At 39.7% G+C, this 19,360-nt stretch overlaps 1 protein-coding gene across 3 annotated transcripts in view; it reads right to left on the reverse strand.

Moving 5' to 3' along the window:
• The window catches only part of LOC132980296 (arf-GAP with Rho-GAP domain, ANK repeat and PH domain-containing protein 1-like), a 45,805-nt gene that overhangs the window by 11,091 nt on the left and 15,354 nt on the right, over nucleotides 1-19,360 (reverse strand). For all 3 annotated transcript variants that reach the window (XM_061046349.1, XM_061046348.1, XM_061046350.1), the window contains 17 exons: nucleotides 19,098-19,186; nucleotides 18,911-18,993; nucleotides 16,542-16,694; nucleotides 16,131-16,200; nucleotides 15,413-15,533; nucleotides 15,091-15,275; nucleotides 14,680-14,786; nucleotides 13,718-13,917; nucleotides 13,492-13,577; nucleotides 12,532-12,714; nucleotides 2,981-3,155; nucleotides 2,513-2,647; nucleotides 2,200-2,335; nucleotides 1,854-1,956; nucleotides 914-1,106; nucleotides 712-757; nucleotides 283-446 (listed from right to left, as the gene is read on the reverse strand). In XM_061046349.1, the coding sequence (XP_060902332.1) occupies nucleotides 283-446; nucleotides 712-757; nucleotides 914-1,106; nucleotides 1,854-1,956; nucleotides 2,200-2,335; nucleotides 2,513-2,647; nucleotides 2,981-3,155; nucleotides 12,532-12,714; nucleotides 13,492-13,577; nucleotides 13,718-13,917; nucleotides 14,680-14,786; nucleotides 15,091-15,275; nucleotides 15,413-15,533; nucleotides 16,131-16,200; nucleotides 16,542-16,694; nucleotides 18,911-18,993; nucleotides 19,098-19,186 (2,229 nt within the window). The remainder of the gene's footprint in view (nucleotides 1-282; nucleotides 447-711; nucleotides 758-913; nucleotides 1,107-1,853; nucleotides 1,957-2,199; nucleotides 2,336-2,512; nucleotides 2,648-2,980; nucleotides 3,156-12,531; nucleotides 12,715-13,491; nucleotides 13,578-13,717; nucleotides 13,918-14,679; nucleotides 14,787-15,090; nucleotides 15,276-15,412; nucleotides 15,534-16,130; nucleotides 16,201-16,541; nucleotides 16,695-18,910; nucleotides 18,994-19,097; nucleotides 19,187-19,360) is intronic.

Genomic DNA, 19,360 nt, shown 5'->3' on the forward strand with positions numbered 1-19,360 from the left:
GGACACAGACACAGAAAAATAGACAGTGCCAGATCGGCAAACACAGTCACGGCAAGAAAGATCAAAACTGCTTACAGCTTAGCAGCCTGTATATATATATATATATATATATATATATATATATACGTCTGTGATGTAAATGCATGTGTACATGTGTGGTAGAGATAAGGAGAATGGCTTAAGGCCTGTGTGTGTGTGTATTTCTGTGTCTACACACAGCGTGTTATGAAGGAAACTCTCTTTAAAACCATTTGTTCCAATATCTCTGTCTCCGTGTCTCACCGCATTGCGTGATGTAGCCGATGCAGCTGTGCACTATGACAGGGATGTCTGTCTCTGTCAGCTGCTGCTGGCTCAGAGTGTCTCCTCCGCGACCCGCTGCCGCCTGGATGGCACTGCACCAGCCGGCAAAGTCCAACTTCCTCTCTCCCTCAATGTACAGAGTTCTTAAAAAAGGAAGAGAGTCGAGCAGAGAAGAGAAGGGTTAACAAGTGACAAAAAACAGTCAACAGTTGAAGAGAAGATGGCAAACAAGAGCATGTAATTGTGGAAAAACTTTAGAAAAGACAAAAAATTATATATTAAAGATTTGATTATGTTATCGTTTTTAAAATATTATGTCCAATTGTTGAACTCTTGACTTGTGAACTGCATAGATGCAAACACAGATTTTTTTTTCTCTGTGAATAACTATTAAAACTGCTCTCTCACCTGCCTTTCTCCACCAGCACAAGCACCTCATTGTCTTGTTGAATAGCTGTAAAACACAAAAACAGAGTTATCATATTTTCCTAAGCTTAACAGATTGTCTGAGCTTGAAACTGCTTTCAATCTGACTTCATGCGTGTACGGACGGCAGTGTGTATTCATTCAAAAGTATGAGTGTGTATTTTTGTGTTTACGTCACACTCACAGAGTTCATTCAGCTTGCGGAGGTGGATCTCCTCTCCTTGGTTGTCCCCGAGGTAAGCGTGAAGTGTGGAGCCCACCAGAGCAAACCAGCCGACCTTGGATGTTTGAAGGTTCAGACCATCTTTACACTTCAGACGCCCGATCCGCTCAAAACCCAACCTCAATAAAGGCTCTGCAGAGGCTGGGATGAGGCTCTACAAATAAATAGAAAGCATCGCGTTTATTTGTGATTCATACATCATTGTTTTGCAGCTCTTTTGATGAGGAATTAACCACTTTAGTCAACCTATTACTAAAGCGCTCTGTGAAAACCAATATGAATTAAGTTGTTAGAATAAAGGTTAAAGCTCCTTCACAATAATTCAATGTGAGGGGATTGCTGGTCACATGAAGAGTGGTGTTTCAGCAACTATGCAACTAAAATCTCCTTTCGTTTGAGTCACAATAAAGAAACAGACAATTTTTCTTAATCCAGCCAATCCAACAGACATCTGTATAAATTCAGGTTCTGTATGATTCTCAGTCTAACTGGCACATTAAAAGGATTTACAGATAACTACAGAAGCTCTTGAACACCTTGGCTGATGCGTCTGAATAAAGCAGATAATGGCTTTCAACACTTGTGAGCAGAGGATCAAAGAAACTGTTTGTTTCATTCCATAATGCAGCTTACATTTATCTCAGCTGTTAAGGGTGCTGCTCTGAAGGAAAATAAGCAACACAGGAAACAAGTCAGCAATAGCCAGCCCGGTCCTGACCGCTAAGCAGCACTTCCCGAATCTAGCGTTGCTAGGACTGCAAACCTTCCACTTAGCGGAGCTCTCCAATTTCATTGCCAAAAAAATGATGGTGTCAAATCTTCTCTCTCCAAATAAAGGCTCCTCTGAGGGGGAAAGTAGGAGGATTTGTCTTCGTATATATGTGAGTTATTTGGTGGTTACCTTGGCAATAGACTTGACCCATTCCTTGTGGCTGTCTGGGTCATCGGTGCCAAACAGATAGAGACGCTCTGACTCTGAGCAGAGTTCAAATGTGTGGTCATACCTGATGGTCAGGAAGGGGAAAGAGAGAAGCAGAGGAAAATTAAAATCAGCTGTGTCACGTGTCCATGCATACATGCGGTACATTTGGTATATATCACAGCCGATTCTGAATAATAACGTACCAATTCAGTTTTAGCTGTATATTTTATTCTCATGTGTATAACAGTGTTTTAAGACAGAGAGTATACAAAGGGGATAATAGACAGGTTTCCGTTTGCATGTTTTTGTTTTTGTGTGTGTATACCCATGTTTCTCATGGACATCAACAGCCAAGCAGACTATCTCTGTGGCCTTCAGGGATCCATTAGGGTTTGAGTTCTTGTCACTCTCATAGTAGCTGAAGGTTCCATCATTCAGCGTGCACCAGCGACGGCTGAACTCTACACCAAAGGCAAAAAATAAAGATTAAACAATCATAATTATACAATTTTCATCTATTTATACGTTGTTTTGACGAGCCTTCTAAATATGTTTTCAATCTATCTTGTCAATGTTCGAGCTATTTATGGCTTTCTTGTGAAAAGAACATAAGATGATGTGTAGGCGTCTGTAAATACCCTCTCTTGACTTGTGCTCTGTGATGGCTCTAGCCATGGAAGCGGTTTTGAATAGGAAGCCATTGTAAGACACACAAGGTTGTGGTGAATAATGAAGCGCCTCCATGTCCCCGCCCACCTCTGACCGCGGCAGCTCTGCAGGAGAGAAAAACAAAACAGTCAAAGTTAAATTATCTTCTTGGGCAAAACATACCATAAAGTCTGTCATCTATTGGGAGTCTTAAAAGTGAATGGGAAAGTTTGTGAACACTCCTTAGTACGGCAGGAATGTGTGTTTGGTTTTGTAACATTTAGATATATTATTATTGCTGGGGGAAAACAAATGTCACTGAGACATCAGATGTGCATTCAATGAACACTAAATAATCTTTTTTAATTTTAAAACCAAGATAACAATCTGAATCCATCACACACGGCTCATGTCTGTGAGCTTTTATGTGATCCTGGGTATGCAGAGTTATACTATACCTGTGTTGAGATTGTGGCTAATTAGCTCCGCCTGTAAAGGTTGTGAGTGTGCGTTGGCCAGGGATAGAGGGGAAGGCCAACTTGCCATACCAGTTGAACAATTTACATCTGCGCCGCAGAAAATCAGGCTCACCGTCTCCAGAACATCACTGCACTGCACATTTATACATAGAGCCTGGAGAGATAAACAGAACGTAATATCATAAGTAAATCCTCATGTGCAAAGTTAAAGAAGACAGACACAATAAGCATGGTAAGCAATTCATCTAAAAGCAGATGTAATACTGTTGTATTAATCTAAACCCTGGTGTCAGGGGTGGGATATATTGAAATAGGATGGACAAATGAGAGAGTGTCCAGGAGGAATACAGTATCAATGACATAGAAGAGAAGAGAGAAGGAGATAATAAAAAAGTAGTGGGAATAATACTAAACAGATAATAAAGTGATCACTTTTGTATTATGGTTTTTCAGCTGACTGAGCTTTAACCATGGCGTGTGATCCTCTGTCAGCTTTGTTACAGAGGAAATAGCTGAGGTCAAACTCAGGGTGTCTGTGTAGTCAGGCTTCATAACATGATCCAGAACTGCAGTGCAACAGTGTAATGTGCATCCTGAAGCTAAGACCTGCTAACACTGCTATGCCCTCATCTGGTGGAAATGATGTGATGTGTGCCCTGTTATTGTTGAAAAAACGAATATACAGAACGGTTAATTTAAAAAAAAGCTAGGACAATTATTTAGGGATTTATAGGATCTGTGGAGGTTATTATTACGATAAAACAACAAACAGGGTGCTACCAAGCATTCCAAGTCTTGTGCCAGTTGTTGAGTCCCCTTTAAATCCACTCTATGCACATTTCATAACAAAGCAACCTGCAGTCATTTTAGGGTGATTAGTATCCAAGTCCCAATTATTTTTTAGTTCAATCCAGAGGCACACTGGGGGAAAAGGAACACTGAACTCAGAGTAAAGTAACTGCTTTGAGAAATGTTAGATATTTTTGGTCGATTTTTTATATTCTCGTCATGTTTCTTAGTTGTGTTGAAGTATTAGATAAGAGGACATTTCCAAGATGTCCATTACATCCTATTGAACTTTTATGTGCAAGAAGAGATATGAAGCAGATCTGCTGGAAAATAAGAAAACTGAAAAACCCCACACTCATTTAGTGAACGCTGAACACACAGAGGAAACTCTTACCACAGACATTACTGTACTGTACAATCTCTGATGTACTTCCTAGAAGTAGAGAATCATCTTCACTTGGAGATAATTTAACAGTCCAACCATGAGAACCAAATACAGACTTTATTTAATTTACTACATGAGGACAGCGCACATTAATCAAGATGTCAGCAAAACGTGTCTATGTAAATATGCGGTAAAAAGCACAACAGTTTAACTTAATCTGTAGTCCTGAGGCCCGTATTTACAGAAATAAACATTAAACAATTTGACAAAAGCAGCACACTGCACGGGACGGCATACAGAAAAGCACACAAACAGGCCTACATACAATAAGCTGGTTAAAATGTCAGATGAGCCAGAAGCCCACAGCAACAGGCTGCACCACATTATGCTTGACTAAATGTTTGTACATGAATTTTTTTTTTGTGTCAATGTTAAGTAGTTGTCACAGTCCTTGATATGAGCTGGTAAATTGGTTCATTATTATGTGCCTCTAACAGACACCATCCATTTCTCCTAATGTAGTTCTTTGTGTTGGTACTCAACAGTCTCCCCTAATTTGAGCTCTGGATAATATTTATCCTGTTATTGTGCTTTTTCCTGGATAAAATCATTAAATGGTGAAGTGAACACTTTAAACTAAGACAAACATCCATGAATGTTTGGAAACTGCAGATTTGTACTAATGATATTGACAAGAAAAGCAAAAGGTTTCCCTTCCAAAATGTGTTCTTGAAGACAGACCTGATGGGTTTCAATGTGCTCGCTGTTGTATGCAACCAGTTTGTACCACGGTATGTCATCATGTGTGATACTAGCGTTGCGTGCAGATAAGCTTTTGCTGACTGTGAAGTGAGTAAGACTGAAGTGAGAAAGACTGTGAACTGAACTGTGAAGTGAGTAAAGGTCTTATCTGATAGAAATTTGCCAGAATGAACTCTTGTACACTACTACTTGTACATTACAAAAACACAGGATGAAACTACAATGCTGTCATCATCAGACTGTAAACTAACTGAGAGCAACAGTATGAAGTAAAAATGTGTCCAAAAATGGTGAATGCAAATCTAAAGAAAGAGGAAGGAGTAGGGGATGGAATAAGAAAGATGTTTTGACAGAGAAAAGGAGGATGCAGTGTTTTTACAGCTGTGGAACACAACTCAGACACACACACACACACACACACACACACACACACACACACACACACACACACACACACACACACACACACACACACACACACACACACACACACACACACACACACACACACACACACACACACACACACACACACACACACACACACACACAAGCCTGTCTTCTGTTAAAACCAATAAGCTCCTCTGGATCTGACTGAGAAATTCCACAGCACTCTGTCACACATAGACAGAACCCCTCCTCTATTTAAGTACTGTTGAGCCTCCGCACGTGCACACACAAACAAACCAATTTACTAAGATTAAAATTACACAAGAGACCCCTACACACACACACGGCACTGTGGAAAACTTCATATCACTGTCTCCCAGAAAATTGATGACATCTGAATGAAAAATGTATGCACAGCCACATATAGTGAATCACAGATGCTCCAGTAATCCTATTATATGGGTCACATGAGTTCCACCATAGAGGTGGTATACACTGCAGAGCTGGGTTATGTTATTTACATTCAAAGATGAATTCTAGGTATTTCAGTAGCTTCAACAGTCTGGAATAGTTTAGACTTTTCATTTATTTTTTCAATTTATTCAAAGTAAATGATACATGCCGCCATTTTTCAGGTTACTTTGTATTACATGGCTGAACAAGCAGCAGGTGTTCTAGGAAAGCAAATGCATCCAAAACAAACTGAACTATGACGTTATATATATACACACAATTTTCATCCATCCATTTCCTTCCTCTTCCCCTGTGGCAGCAGGCGAAGCAAGTCATCCCAGACTTCCCACTCCCTAGCAACGTTTTCCAGCTCCTCCTGGGGGATTCCGAGGGTGTTCCCAGGCCAGACGGGATATATAATCCCTCCAGCGAACTCTGGGTCTCCCCCTGGGGTCTCCTCTCAGAAAGGTTTGTAGCAAGGCACTTATCCCTAGCATGACAAACTGTTGCGAGTTATGTTAAAATATAATCGGCAGGTACAAACAATTGTCTTTTTTGAAGTGAATCTTAGAGCTGCGCTACTTCAACCTCTATAATTAACACACTTATTTGTTACTCCTCTTACTACACATAATGTTACTATTATAACTGACATTGCAGCTATAAATATATCTTATTCATTGTTGTTGTTGCTGCTGTGTTTGTCGCAATCCTTCTTCCTGCATCTCCCTGTGTCCCACTCTACAAGCCCAACGCAGATTCTGTAGACGGCTGTTCATCATGACTCTGGTTCTGTTTGAGATTTCTGCCTCTTTAAAGGCAGTTTTTCCTTGCTACTGTAACTTTGTCATATGTTATTTGTGCTCATGAAGGATTCATGTTGGCTCTTTGTAGATAGTATAATAAAGAGTAAGGTATTTCTACCTGCTATTTGTAAAGTGTGTTGAGATCACATTTGTTATGAAAGGAGCTAAGCGTAAGTTAAAGCAGGAAGACTGGTTATATTCTTAAATTCACACATTCATTCATCTCTTCATTCAACCTAAATCACTCCCCCTACTACTTCCTCTGTCTCCCTGCTCTGGTGATCAGCTGATTATGGGAGTTTATTCTTTAAGTATTTAACCAACCAGATTCTGCCGCCGCAATCTCTCCCAACCAATCATCCTGCTGCTGCCAAATGCTAAAAACAGTTTTCTCACTTCCACAGTCATTCTGTCTTTTCAGTGCAACTGCTACAACCCTCCTCCGCCCCAGTCACCTCCATTGCAGCTCAGCAGAGTCCAGATACAGGCTCAGAAACCCACTCCTCATCACAGCCTCCCTTCCTCTTCACCACCACCAGTGTCTAGACTCCATAGGGGGGTATCCTATCCTGCTGTCGGCCTCATTACCCCTCAGAGTACATGAAGTTGTCATGGTGGAGTTGAATCCCCAAAGACTATGCACATTTATTTCTAAATTGTTAAAAAAAAAAAAATGTTGTTTCTCAATTAAGTCTCCTCTGATTGAATTGGCATTTTACATATAAAGACTGATTAATGGATATTTGCTTCTATAAATCTACATAAATGTTAAAGTATAACTAACACAGCTAAAAGCAGGTGTCTTACCCTGGCAGGTAGGTTTCATGTAAATAAAAAAGAGCTGTGTGTTTGCTTTAACTGACCACATTAATCATTATTGTACATTTCTATACAGCTGATCATTAGAAGCAGATAAGAAGGGAAAAGGTAAAAAAAAAAAATCCTCTTTAAAACTTGGAACTAGGAGTAGATTGAGGTTTAAAGGGGTGAAACAAGTCCAACCAGAGTAAAAACAGAGAGGTGAGGGAGTTCAGGAACTTTACAGATTTAAAGAGTCAGAATACCTACAACATGAAAGACTGGGAGGAAAAGAACACAAGTGCCAGTACGTTAGCACGCTATCTTGGAAAACTAGATCAATGGGAAATCATGTGCTCGACAGAGTGCTGATCTCTGCACGTTTCTTATTTTCACTTCTTTCTGCTTTAAATTGGCACCACTCTCTCTTTTCCTTTGCCTTGGAAACTGTTTACTTCATGTCTCATGTATTCTCCTTTATCTTATCTTCTTAATGTTTTTATTTTATTTATGTATGTTTGTTCACTTTCTCCTTTACCCTCCTGAATATAAACTTTTTCCAGGACTTTTGAGTAATACATAGAAGTCAAAAACATTCAATGTAGCCTGAAATTTAGGAAAACCCTACACAATAGTACCACACAAATAAAACCATGGGTTTAGACTGTTCAATGTAAGCTCTGAGAGAAAATGACTGCCCATGTGCTGGCTCCTATTTTATCTACCTCAACAATCACATTGACCCGACCATATTGTTCAGCTTACAGGCTGATGCTGCAAGCCAGAAAAGTCAATACTTCAGATCAATCCCTGCAGGCGAACATTAGCTACATGTCTAAGTGAAATACTGAAATACTAAAATATGACGACAATCACAATACTGGTCAGAAACAAACACACAGATCAGTGTGTTTAGATGACACATTCATACGCCTTATAACTATGTGACAGTCAAAATTAATAAGACCAGCACTGTCCCATGTAGACATACACGTTAAAGCCATGATGTAGGTCAGTGTCCTGTAATGTATCGATAGCCAACCATGCGTCTTCTGACCATAAGAATGAACCAATCAGGAGAAAGTAGAAGGAGGAAATGGGTTTGAATGTTTGAAGACCTCACATCCTCGAACATCTGCTGCCTATGAAACTGAGTAATGTAATAACACACACAAAAGGAGAGAGGGGAGAGGGGAATTCAAGAATCTTTCCCAGTTTTCCCCAGAGAAGAAGAAGGAGAGACAGAGAGAGATTTTATCTGGGTGTGTCTAAAATCTTAGCTCTCCAGCTGGCCTCGGCGGTTATATTGGACAGAGCTGGAGAAAAAAAAGTTGATGAGAGGCGCAGACTAAAGAAAAATATTGTGAAAGGAAGATGAAAGCACTTCAGTGAGGCACATTAGTCAGACACTGATTGTACTTGGCCAAAAACTCAACATTACACTCAGACCCTTATGCACGCACGCACGCACACACACACACACACGCACGCACACACTTCCAATAAAGGACACACCCACATTTATATATGTGTGTAAGCACATCTGTATATTAAATCCAGATCAGAAAAGTGGTTATCCACATATTTTCCATCATTACCTCACCAGAAACAGTTTAAAGGGAGAGAGAGCGAGCGAGCGAGATGGAGGTAAAAATCCAGACAGATGAAGAAGGGAGGGATGAAAATGAAAAAAAGGACAAAGAGACAGAGAGAAATGAAAGGAATGAAAACCCTGAGAAATAAATAAGAAAAGAAAATCCAAAAAAAAAAACTTAAATCCTTCAGTGTGAATGAGGAAGTGAGAGGATGAAAGCTGAGACAAAAGAATATGGAACAGCAGGAAATTGACTTAAAGAAGGACTGAGAGACATGAAGCTGCGAGCTGCTCTCATGTGGAAAGCCAATTTCCAAAACTGTTAAAGCACAAAACAAACCCATAAAGAGTTTTACTGCTGCCTATTTACTGTCAGTTTGCTAAAAATAAGTCCAAATAGCATGCTAGATGTCACCATTATTCAGTCAACACAGGCTCAATTAACTCATCCTAAGGGGCATATCGAATGTGACATCACAACAGTGAAGAGGTTTCACACTTCAAACCATAAAGCTCTGTTTTAACAAAGGTGTGATAATAAGGGTTTCACTAAAGAAAAACTGCAAACACTGATGTCTGTGTTAAATACATTAGTGCATCACTTAGCAATCCACAGCTTTTGTTTAATTGTGAATATCAGTTATACTAAAGACACCTCAAATTATTTCTAAAACACAGTTTAATAAAAAAAAGGAAACCTATTTGAATTCCTGTAACTCTTTTGGGATAATTTCAATAAAAACATGTTTACTATGTTGTTGCAATAGTATACCACATCCGACTTGTGAATTTAAGACTGTGGAAAACTTAAAAGGGGACTACCTAGTGCTAAGGGGAGAAGAAAGAGAGCTAAAGGCAGAGAGAGGGGGAACAAAGCAAGGGGGAAGAGAGAGCCAGAAACAATGATGTCTATTGAGGGAGGTGAGCCTATCATCTACTCTGACTACCCAGAGAACACACACACACATGGACACACACAAACAAGCAGGCACAGATTGAGTAGTACAGCCCAAAATGCAAAGATGGCTCGCATGCCTACGCACACATAAATATGCATGTTAAACTATCTCAGCCCCTCCAGTGAAAAACATAGACAGACACACAATACATCTAATGTGCTCTCTAGCATACAGCTACAGTAACACAGAGCTTCCCGACTCATGACAAAACTATGCCCCACATACAGTCAAATATGGGTTTGTGCAACTGTGCTGAGATTGCATACAGTGTCACAGAGCCAAAGTCCATTGAAACACATTCCTACTGTATACTGATTAAAAAACACATCCACTCAAATTCCTGACAGAAATAAGCTAAATACACAGAGACAAAACAAACACACACTTCCTTCTCCTACAGCTCACAAACACACAACCTTACCTGTAACTTTTCAGTTCCTTTTCAGTCACTTCTCAGCATGAATGTAAGTTGACACAGACACACACTCTCAAGTCGCAAAAAGCCACAAATCAGTTAGTGGTGCCTTGTTCTAGCAGAAAGTTTAGGGAAAACTAGCAACTTACAAACAAGAAAGAGAGCCAGGAGGGAAGAGATCAACTTTCTTCAGCAGTCCCGGCCAAACAATGAGGAGGAGACGAGAGAGAGAGGCGGGGTTTCAGCACATTCCAGCTTAAGCAGTGAGTAGTGATGTCACATTGAGGGGAGAAAAAAAAGGAAAAACAAAGGAGGAAAGGAGAGCAGAGAAGTGGGGATAAAAATGAGTAGGTGTTTACCTCACCAAGTCACAAACAAAGTTTTCTTTCTGTCTTTAAAACTCACACACACACTGCTCTGAACTCAATTCTTTTCACTGTGACTGCATACAGGTAACAAAAACACACAGCACAGTCTATTGTTCTTAAGACACACCCAAATGGAAACAGTAGCGATGCAAAACTGAAAAATTTATTTAATTCTGGATAGAGAGGAACGGGTTAATCAACAATCGTTAAAGATCTGACTGAAAGGAAGGTAAGTAAAAAAGACTCAGAGAGATCACAATCTGAAGAGACAGCAACAGGAAGACGAGGACATCATGGAGGAGGACTGAATGAAGAAGGGAGGACAAGCAGCCAAACAAAGCAAGCTTAAAACCAGTGTAGTAGCGAAAATAAGAACATTTCATATATCTTGTCCTGCACATCCCAAACACAGTGACTCACATACACACAAGGGTACAAGGCTGAACGCTTGAGGGAGGAAAAATAGTACTCACAGTCAGGTGCTTAATGTGACTCACTAACGCACTCAGTATGTCTCTGAGAAGTCCACATTGTTCAGGGTAAGTGGGTTAAGCAGCTAATGAGTGACCAAGCAAAGTCTGAACACTGTGACATTTACCGCGCACTGCAGCGGAGGCACAAAGCAAAGCAATGGCACAACATCTAAAACAACCCCCGAGTCTGGCAATTCCCAAACTGCAATGTCCAACTTTAATGACACATTTTAAGGTTGAGAGGGCACGGGTATATGTTTTCTCAGGTCCCACTGACAAGCACACTGTGTTTACAGTGTGTCTGAAGGCTGATATCTACAGGTAGTGGAATTCTTAGACTTCATTGTAATATTTCTCCAACACAGAGGCCTCTTCTCTTTCTCTTACATCATAGCATGAGCGCTTAAGTTTCGCAAACATGGCTAACTATGAATTGATCCAGAAAATTGAGCAACTTATTTTGACCTGTATTAACATCAGTCTGTCTCTGGTTCTACATGTCAGTTATCAGGATTATTGTACTTGGCATACTTTGCTTTATATGCTGATCTTAATCAGGGATTCAGCCAGCTTTTGTAATCTAGGGACATCTAGGGTTTCTCTCTAACCTTAGGGAGTTCAAATCAGTTCCTTGAATGCCCCAAATTGGGGGATATCGATACAAATGTAGCTCGCATAAATCCACCAGTTACAAAGGAAACAAAACATCTCACCAGCCACTTTTACTGTCACATATCAAACAGATGTAAGACATGCTTGTTGGTGAGGTGAGCATGCTGACAGCTTTTACAATTATCTATAAAGATTAAATCTGTAGGCTCTTAAACCTGAGTTTGAACTAAGGAACTCAACTATGTTGTTCTGTCTTGCCATTTTTTTTATTTTCATAGAAAACTCCTGTTGTGTTGTTGCTCTGTTAGAATGTGTGGAACGCTTCTTTGTTCCTGGACTCTTAGTTATGGTTTGAGTAATAGTGAGAATGCAGACATGCTCTGTATTGTGTGGCCAAGCCTGTCAACTTGAAAAATGTAGTCACAACTTAGCCTATGCCCCTTAATGAGACATATGCACACAAGCTTTTTGAAAAAGAGCTGTATAGTGAGGTAAATGTAGCTGTCAATAATACAACCAGCAGTAAAGGGTGTCTGAATGCAAACAAGTTGTTGAGCCATATTAGATTGCTAAACCATCCATCTCAATTCCTTTGAAATCCTCCCTGCCTCTTTTTACTGAGGTGTGCTGACCAACACTGAAGGAATGTACAGCGTGTGGATTTACACCCAGTAATAAGGGTAACACAAACAAATGCAAACAATCAAAACAGTGATGTTAACTTACATTGTTGAGCTCTCTCTGGTTTCCGTACAGAGGGTGGTACTTCCTGTATTTGCCCTGGCGGTATTTGTGAGTGATGAATCGTCGTCTCTCGTCGCTGCAGCTAGAAGGTGTCAAGGCTTCACTTGGCGGGACGTTGGCTGCCCAGAAACTGTTAACCCTCTCGTTACCGAGCAAGCAGAACACCTGTATCGCAGTTAGGATCCGAGAGATTTAGTTCCACATAAAGAAGATTTTGAAGAAAGTACATAGAGGGTCTACATTGTGCAGATTTTGTGTTGTCCCTTGATAATATGCACTCTGCAGTTTGTAAAGTTTGGAGATTTTTTGCATTATTATTTTCATTGCAATTGTTTCTGGGCAAAGTAGAAGGAAGCTCTTGACCTTCAGCCCCCCTCCACATGAGGAGTTTGGTGCTCTCAGAGAAGGACCACAGACATTAACAATATAATTCAATGAACTCCTTCACACAGGCAGAATCCACTAAAAAAGTAGCTGAGCATACAAATCACTTAATGGCAGTTAATTAAGGTGCAGAGGACTACCGTTTCGACACCACTGTGTCTTCCTCAGAGTCGTGTTTTTGGGTAGGTTGATAATATTTCCCCAATTGCATGTAAAAAAGTGTAATGCAGCCAATTTAACAACTCGAGTTCGAAATAACCACAGAAAATAAAAAAAGTCTCTGATACATCGACAAAAACTTCACTCAGATTATCAAGAACTAATGTGTTAGACTGTGTTACATTATACTGTTGTAATTAAACTGTACTTTAGGTTAAATTTATCTGCAGCTCTACCTGGTTTAAGCTGTTAAATCATAGTTTTCATGTATGTATAAAACTTTAAAAACGTTTTCTTCGTTTGTCTTTACTTTGTGTGTGTGTGTGTGTGTGTGTGTGTGTGTGTGTGTGTGTGTGTGTGTGTGTGTGTGTGTGTGTGTGTGTATGTGTGTGTGTGTACCTGTATAAGCTCCTCTGTCCAAACCTTCCTGTCCATCTTCAGACTACGAACCTTTGAGATGCTTGGACCCAATCCTCTGTGCTCTCCTGTACAATGCCCACAGACGTGCCCAATAACGTCAAAACTTGACATATTCTCTGACATCATATTCACTAATATAAGTGCACAAACCATTAAAATATTCAAATGAAAGTACACACATATCCAAACTCTTAAACACACAAACCTGCGCATCTTTTGCAGACCACCACACACAGGTTGATGGCAGCCCATTCTGGCTTTGAAGCGCCACAGTCTGCACAGAGACTGTTGCTAGGCTCCATCCAGATCTGATCCGCCACCTCGCTATTCGACAAGGCCTCACCTATCGCATCCCGCATGGCCTCTACCCACTGCTCTCGCAGCTGCTCAGACTCTGCGATGAAACTGCGAAGAGAGACACACAAACGACCGAGTGTTAATGCCGACATGATGGTGTCGATAACAACTCCCAAGTGACAGAAATACACAAGCCTGTGTTTGTCCTGTTGGTCTCTATGCTCATGATCCACTGAGTTCTGACTCTTACTCGGCTCTTGTATTAAATCTTTTAGAGTCAAAGGCTGGAAACTGTACAAAGACAGTTCCTCCTCTTCTCATTCCTCAAACAACATGTTACTTCTCTGTTTCTTTAAAAACCATATGCAAACATTTCCCACCGACTACAGACAAAAGTACACACTTAGACTGAGACACACACACTGACTCACAGTCCAGCTCTTATACAAATACACAAGCCATTTCAGCTTTCCCCATCCTGTCAAGCTGAGCTCTTGTGCTGCAGGCTGTGCACTGTCAGCCAAAAGACCACACACACCACATCAACACAGACACACACACTCACACAAAGGGCTTTTCACATTCACAAAAGATGTCCAGCTGAGGACTCTGAAGATAGTTGGATGGTGGGAGTTCTCAGTAAAATAACAAGATCTAATTTAACCTTAGAAACTTAGCACCGAGAGCTACTCAGACTTTCAATAAAGAATGATTCTCTTGACACTTGAGTACTTAAATGCTAATGCACAGTTTACTTATAGAATAAACATTCACAAAGCACACATTCTGGTCAATAGTTTACATTGAACGTATTTATAAAGCAAGACAGACCATAAGTGTGTGTGTTGCAATTTTGTGAGCATGCTGTACCTGAATATGCGGTAAGGTGTGGTGAGATCAAAAGTACGACGATCAGTTTCTTTAACATTTCCTACATTCATCTCAATGGATGTGATACCCACTCCTAATCGATAGTCCTGCAGTTAAAAAAAAGGGTTTGATCAAATTGTGCAACTTTTTGAAACTTAAATACTCTGTGTGAAGGAAAAGGTCATGTGAATAGTGTCTACAAGAATTTGTCATACATATGGATCAAGAGAAGACTTTGACTCCATTTATATTAAACAATAAATAATGGCATATGACACAAAAAATTTAATTTCTTCTAAACATAATATTTTCCAAACAAAGACAAAATGCAGAAACAAAAATAGATTTTTTTAAACTTTTTGATTTGAAAACTATAATTTTTCATCAAACACCCACAAAGAGGCTACTTACCTCTACATTTTTGTAAAGAAAGACTTTATCTAATGCGACAACAGTATAAAGTTTGGAGCGTAACCCCCTTAGTTCTAGATTGCCTTGAAAGTCTGGGGCCAAAGGTGAGCCAGGGCTCATGGTATTGCGGGGCTTGCGCCCCCTGGTGCAGTCTTGCAGTACAGTCACCCAGTCGTTTCTTTCAGCTGGAAGGACGTGTAAACAAAAGTATGAATTTACAGGTTTGTATTATCTATTCATTTTAATGTATTACAAACAGCAGCGTGAAAATATTTTTATAGGTGTAGGCACACACACAGACGAGAAGATTAAACAGACTGACCTTCATTTTCAGCCCTGAAGATAAACGTTCGGTTGTTAGTGACGACCTCAAACTTCAGCTCTCCCACACTGCTCACATTAGTGATGAAGGCGGTAGAGATGATCCCCTTAGAATACACCTCCTACAACACAAATAAGCCTTAATGGATGTAGCATACAGCATGCAGGAAGTGCATGAGTGTGTTTGTGTGTGTTTGAGTGAGTAGGAAATCCAGTATTAAAATGTACTGTGTCTGAGGAGCAAACACGCAAAGCATTTTTGACATCTGTCACACGCCTGTCTCAAAGGAGGGACACACTTCAAATTGAATAAATCCAACTGACTTCACTATGTGTGTAAAGCATGTCACCACAGGACCCCCACCTTTTAATCCCTATTTTTAGCGCTTTGTAAATTGTTGTGAACATAGAAACGTGTTGAAGTAACACAGATCTACTGCTGGTATCTGTTATTATTGATCATGCCCCCTTGGTTTCACTCGAGTATTCTAAAGCACACTATCACACCCTGTCTCATTCCTGCATTGATATTGCAAAAACATCTCTGCTGTCTGTCATCATATGTTGGCAGTTTTCCAGCTGTTGTTGTAATCGTAGTTTTGATTGTGACAGGAGGAATGACCTACAAACATGGGTTTGAGATGATGTGGACTGAACAGACTAGATGCTTCAGTGGCACCTCCGTAAGAATAATTCATGACTTTATTGTTTGTTGTTACCTTGTCGTTGTCGAAGTATCTCAGGTAGTCGACATCCAGCTTTACCCATCGTCTCTGATAATAAAGGGCCCTGTGTACAAGAACACACATACACATTTTAAAAAAAAGGGTCTTTTGGCAACTTCTCCTTTTATTGAAATACAAAAGGAACTCAGCCAAAGGATGTAAGTTATTCAACTCTGAAACATCATTATTGTTTATATCAAAATAATTATCGATGGTGGGCCTTAGAGTCCATGCAAAGCATAAAACATATTGAACCAAACTTTTACAGCATGTTCTGTATTAATACCACGTTTGAAGTGCAAAGGTCATGTACATTGCAGATATCTGTGTGGATTTCAGTTCAATACACCGATGCTGCAGGACCTTATGATTTGTGTTTATAAAGTTATACATTTTCATTCATACCCCTGAGGTGGATTCTTGTCCAGCCAGCCCATCTTGATGACGGCAGCGAGCTGAGAGCTGTCCTCTTTAGTGGCCTGAGCCAGTCTGCCTGACTTTGGCAGGTAGACACTGCCTTGCAGGTTACTGAGAACCTCATCCTGCCACAGGGTTGGCCTTTGGATATGCAGAAAAAAGCACACAACAAACAATTAGTTTAATTATTAACAGAAAGAAAACTCACAGATTTGTATTATAATAATGTAGATTTTTGAAAACTAATAAATATTTCACTAATTGTATGAAAAAGTAGCCACTAAGTCTTTTATTTAACTTAACTATGTTAAAGGTTTACTTTCACTCAGTACTTTAAAGTCGGCTTTCACAATCTCATGCAAAGTTGCCTCAAATTTAACTCCAGTGTTTTTGTTCAACTGATGATTGGCATGAAGCATGATAAACCACATATCAGTCTTAAGATCATAATGCATGGGGCGCTGGTGGCGCAGTGGTTAGTGCACGCCCAAGCGGGCTGCCCAGGTTCGAATTTAGCTTTTAGCTGTCATTCCCCATTATTTCTCCCTGATTTCCAACTCTATCCACTGTCCTATCTCTCAATTAAAGCATAAAAAGCCCCAAAATAAATCTTTTTTTAAAAATCGTAATGCATTCCTGTTTAATACTGGCATGACTGCTGTCGCGTTCCGAAACTGTTGAACAACCTTCCTGAGGGTCTGAGAGGAGCCGAGAATATTGAGATTTTTAAAGGCAGTCTTAAAACTCATTTATTCAGTCTGGCTTTTATATAGTGCTTTACATAAATTCAATCTTAGCATTATTGCATTGTCTTTTTATCTAACTACAATTTTAAATGTTTTCTTTGATGTATACATTTTATTATATTATTGCTTTTATGTCTTGTCTTTTTATTTCTTTTTGATCCATCTTTTCATTTTATTAAATTCTTATTGGTGTACATTAGTCGCTCAATGATTTTATAAACTACTTTTTCGTCAATAACTTTTCTGCACTCTTGTAAAGCACTGCGATTTAATGTGTCTGAAAGGTGCGATATGAATAAAGTTTGATTGATTGACATAGAGAACTGATACAGGTGTGCTGGAGGAGCATTCCTGTTCAAACAGTCGTTCATCTGAGGTTTAATTATTGTTGCATTGTGAAAAGCCTAGGAAGCTGCATAGGCCAATAATTTACTGCAAATAAAATGCAGCTCTTTTCCACTTTTAACTTCATATTCACGTTTTTTATAGGCCAACAACTACTGGATGTAATCTAGCAGGATACATAATCATCAATCATCATTCATTTAAATAATTCAAATTGTAGAAAACACACAGGGGACACAGTTTTGCTTAGTTTTGTGCCATTTTCCTGGATGATACAGAAAGGCTAAAATAAAAACTGATGAACCCAACTTTCAAAAACAAAGATTTTTTGGGCAAATTTGCTTTGTTTGGGGCGTCTGTGGCTCAGAGTTTTTGAACCCAATCTCCTGCAGCCATATGTCGAAGTGTCCTTGGGCAAGACACTTAACTCCAAATCGCTATCGCTGCTACGTCAGTGGCATTTGAATGTGTAAGAATTGATTATTTAATAAACTGATGGACACTTTACATAGCAGCGTCTACCATCAGTGTGGGAATGTGTTGTGATTGGGTAGGTGTGACCTGTGGTGCAATACATAATGGTTCAGAAGTAAGATGAAGGGCTGGTAACAGTCTGTTAACAACCTTAAGTTTAAAAATAACATTAACAATGAAATTGTAAACATAATACATAATCATCAAGACAACTTAAACATCTCATTTCAATCTCCCAATTTCATATTCATCAGGGCACATTTCTAATCTGTGGTTATATTCATATTTTTGTTATTCTTCTAGTACTGAACTGAAATGTGTGTATACAGTGCAACACTACTAGAAAGAGTAGTATCATGACCTAATGCACAGAGATCAAAGCCTTTCATGGTGAAGTAGTTTCCGGCACACCAACAGAGACAGAAGCACAGTGTGATGTAATAAGGCTGTCATGTTTGACCTTTTGCCACAATGCAAAGCTCTCTAACACCCCTATTCATGTTCTGCACTGAACAACAGCAACACTCCCAAGACATCCACTTTGTGCTTAGTCTATAAGTAAGGCTTCTACATTTAAATACAGCTACATTTATTCAACCAAAACCCTTAAGCAAAGACAACTCAGGCAAAGGAAGTGTATTGTTGAGCGAACTGAAGTTACAGTGGAGCATATAAGAAATGATATACTCTGTAAAAACCAGCTTGTTATCTTTCTTCATGTGTACTGTTTATTAGAATATGAGTTTGTGAGTTTAAGTTAATTGTGTGTTTGTGTGTTGATGCGTGACTCACTCATCATCATCCAGCAGCTCATCATCGCTGCACAGAGAACTGTACCGTTCCTTTGTCGTTCTGGGAACTTGCAGGGACATATCCTATAGGAGCAGACAGACTTCATCCACAATGTGCAGGAGAGCAAGAGCAAGAGGAAAGGGAAGAGGAAGAGGAGTGTGTAACAGAGGGAAATAATCTCACTTACCCTGTCTGGTGTTTTCATGCAATGAACACTAGGGTGAAACAAGACTGGATCCTCGTAGTCGTCAGAGTCATCATCCAGTGAATCCGAGTCTAATTAAGACAAGAAAAAAAGACATCCATTTAGAATCTACCTTTCCTGACTGAAATGCAACCAACAGATAAGTAGCTTTCTCTCAGAGTCATATTTTCTCTGGCACACAGGACACGTTTATAATAAGGACGAGTAGAGACTGATGTTTTTAGAGTCAAATATTGTTCCTTTCA

This window comes from Labrus mixtus, chromosome 9 (assembly GCF_963584025.1).
Source record: "Labrus mixtus chromosome 9, fLabMix1.1, whole genome shotgun sequence".
NCBI classification, from domain to species: Eukaryota; Metazoa; Chordata; class Actinopteri; order Labriformes; family Labridae; genus Labrus; species Labrus mixtus.